We start from the raw sequence: 1,277 nt of genomic DNA on the forward strand, positions 1-1,277 counted from the left end.
TTGAACTAATTTGTTTTAATTGAATTGAGTTGACTAATTAATTAATCGAAACAGCGAACTGAAGAATTGTTCTAGTGCTTACGTACAGAAAAAAAATTGTCCCAAAAAAACAAAGAAATTAAATAAAGGAATACATGGAACTTGGTTCCTACAAAGAACTAAATGAAGGGTTTTAGTTGTTTAGTTGACTTCAATTTTGGGTCGCATAAAGAAACATGGCTTCTTAGCAGGGTGTGGGCTTTCGACTTCATCATCGCCGGCAGCAGAGACAATGAAATTAGCCATTGAGAATTCCGGAAACGCGGGCATGTTGAGGTCAAAGCCTCGTTTGCTGATGTGGGTCGTGGTATTGGTTGAGCCAACTCCTTCAGATGTAGTAACGGCGCTGGCGCTATTCCCCGCCCCACCTTCGTAGTGGCATCGCTTATGGCCTCCCAAGGCCTGGCCTGTAGGGAAGGCTTTGTGGCAGACGGAACACTCGTGGGACCTCCCGCTTGGGTTGCTCGCCGCGGCTGAATTGATGACTCCACCGGATTTACCGGTTGTCGACGTTGACTGGTCGTCGTTGCTTCCCGAATGCTTACGGTGGCTGGCTTTATGTCCACCCAAAGCCTGGTAAGAGTTAAACGATTTGTTGCAAACGCTGCACTTGTAGCTCAGTTTCTTCGTGGGTTCCGGTGCTGGACTAGGAGAGCGGTGTCGACTTGGGTTGGTGGAAGATCCGCCGCGTGCTAGCATGATAAGACAGAGCGCTAAGTATTCTTCCTCGGTGGTAACTTGATCGAAACGCGGTCTCTTAGAGCGCTTACGCTTGGTAAGGGATTCCAAGCAGTGCAAGTTACTATCTTCAAAGGGAAAAGGAGGCGGGGCAGCGGTGGGAGAGCTAAGAGCTTCTAAAGCCATATTAAAAGGAAGAGTCTTACGGAGAGAGAGATGGTAAAGTTTGAAGCTTCGGGTTTGAGTAGAAGAGTGAGAGTGATGGGTTTTTAAAGGGGAGAATCGTAGGGGAAAGGAAGTTGCGTGACAAGTGGTGGGAAAGTAAAGCAAAGGTGGTTATTTGGGTGTGAGAGGGAAATAATCAATATAAAAGGGAGGTGGGGCACGTTTATTTGAGTTTTCTTGGTGGCTAAGAGGCAATTCCGGTCAAGTAAACCAAATTGAATCTATGAAGTAGTTCCATTGCAAGCCACTATGAGTTGTGTTTTCTTTTTTTTTAAAGTGAAAAAGACTTGGAAACCAAGACTATCTTAAAAGTCAAATACTCTCTTTCTCATAAG

At 45.4% G+C, this 1,277-nt stretch overlaps 1 protein-coding gene across 1 annotated transcript; it reads right to left on the minus strand.

Annotated features, from left to right (window-relative positions):
* LOC120202100 (zinc finger protein ZAT10-like) lies at nucleotides 1-925 on the minus strand. Its single transcript, XM_039202578.1, has one exon. The coding sequence runs from the start codon at nucleotides 901-903 to the stop codon at nucleotides 181-183; it is 723 nt and encodes a 240-aa protein (XP_039058509.1). The 5' UTR covers nucleotides 904-925; the 3' UTR covers nucleotides 1-180.
* Nucleotides 926-1,277: the final 352 nt, after the last annotated feature.

The sequence above is a fragment of the Hibiscus syriacus genome, unplaced genomic scaffold (genome assembly GCF_006381635.1).
Source record: "Hibiscus syriacus cultivar Baekdansim isolate YM2019G1 unplaced genomic scaffold, ASM638163v2 tig00008146_pilon, whole genome shotgun sequence".
Lineage (NCBI taxonomy): Eukaryota > Viridiplantae > Streptophyta > Magnoliopsida > Malvales > Malvaceae > Hibiscus > Hibiscus syriacus.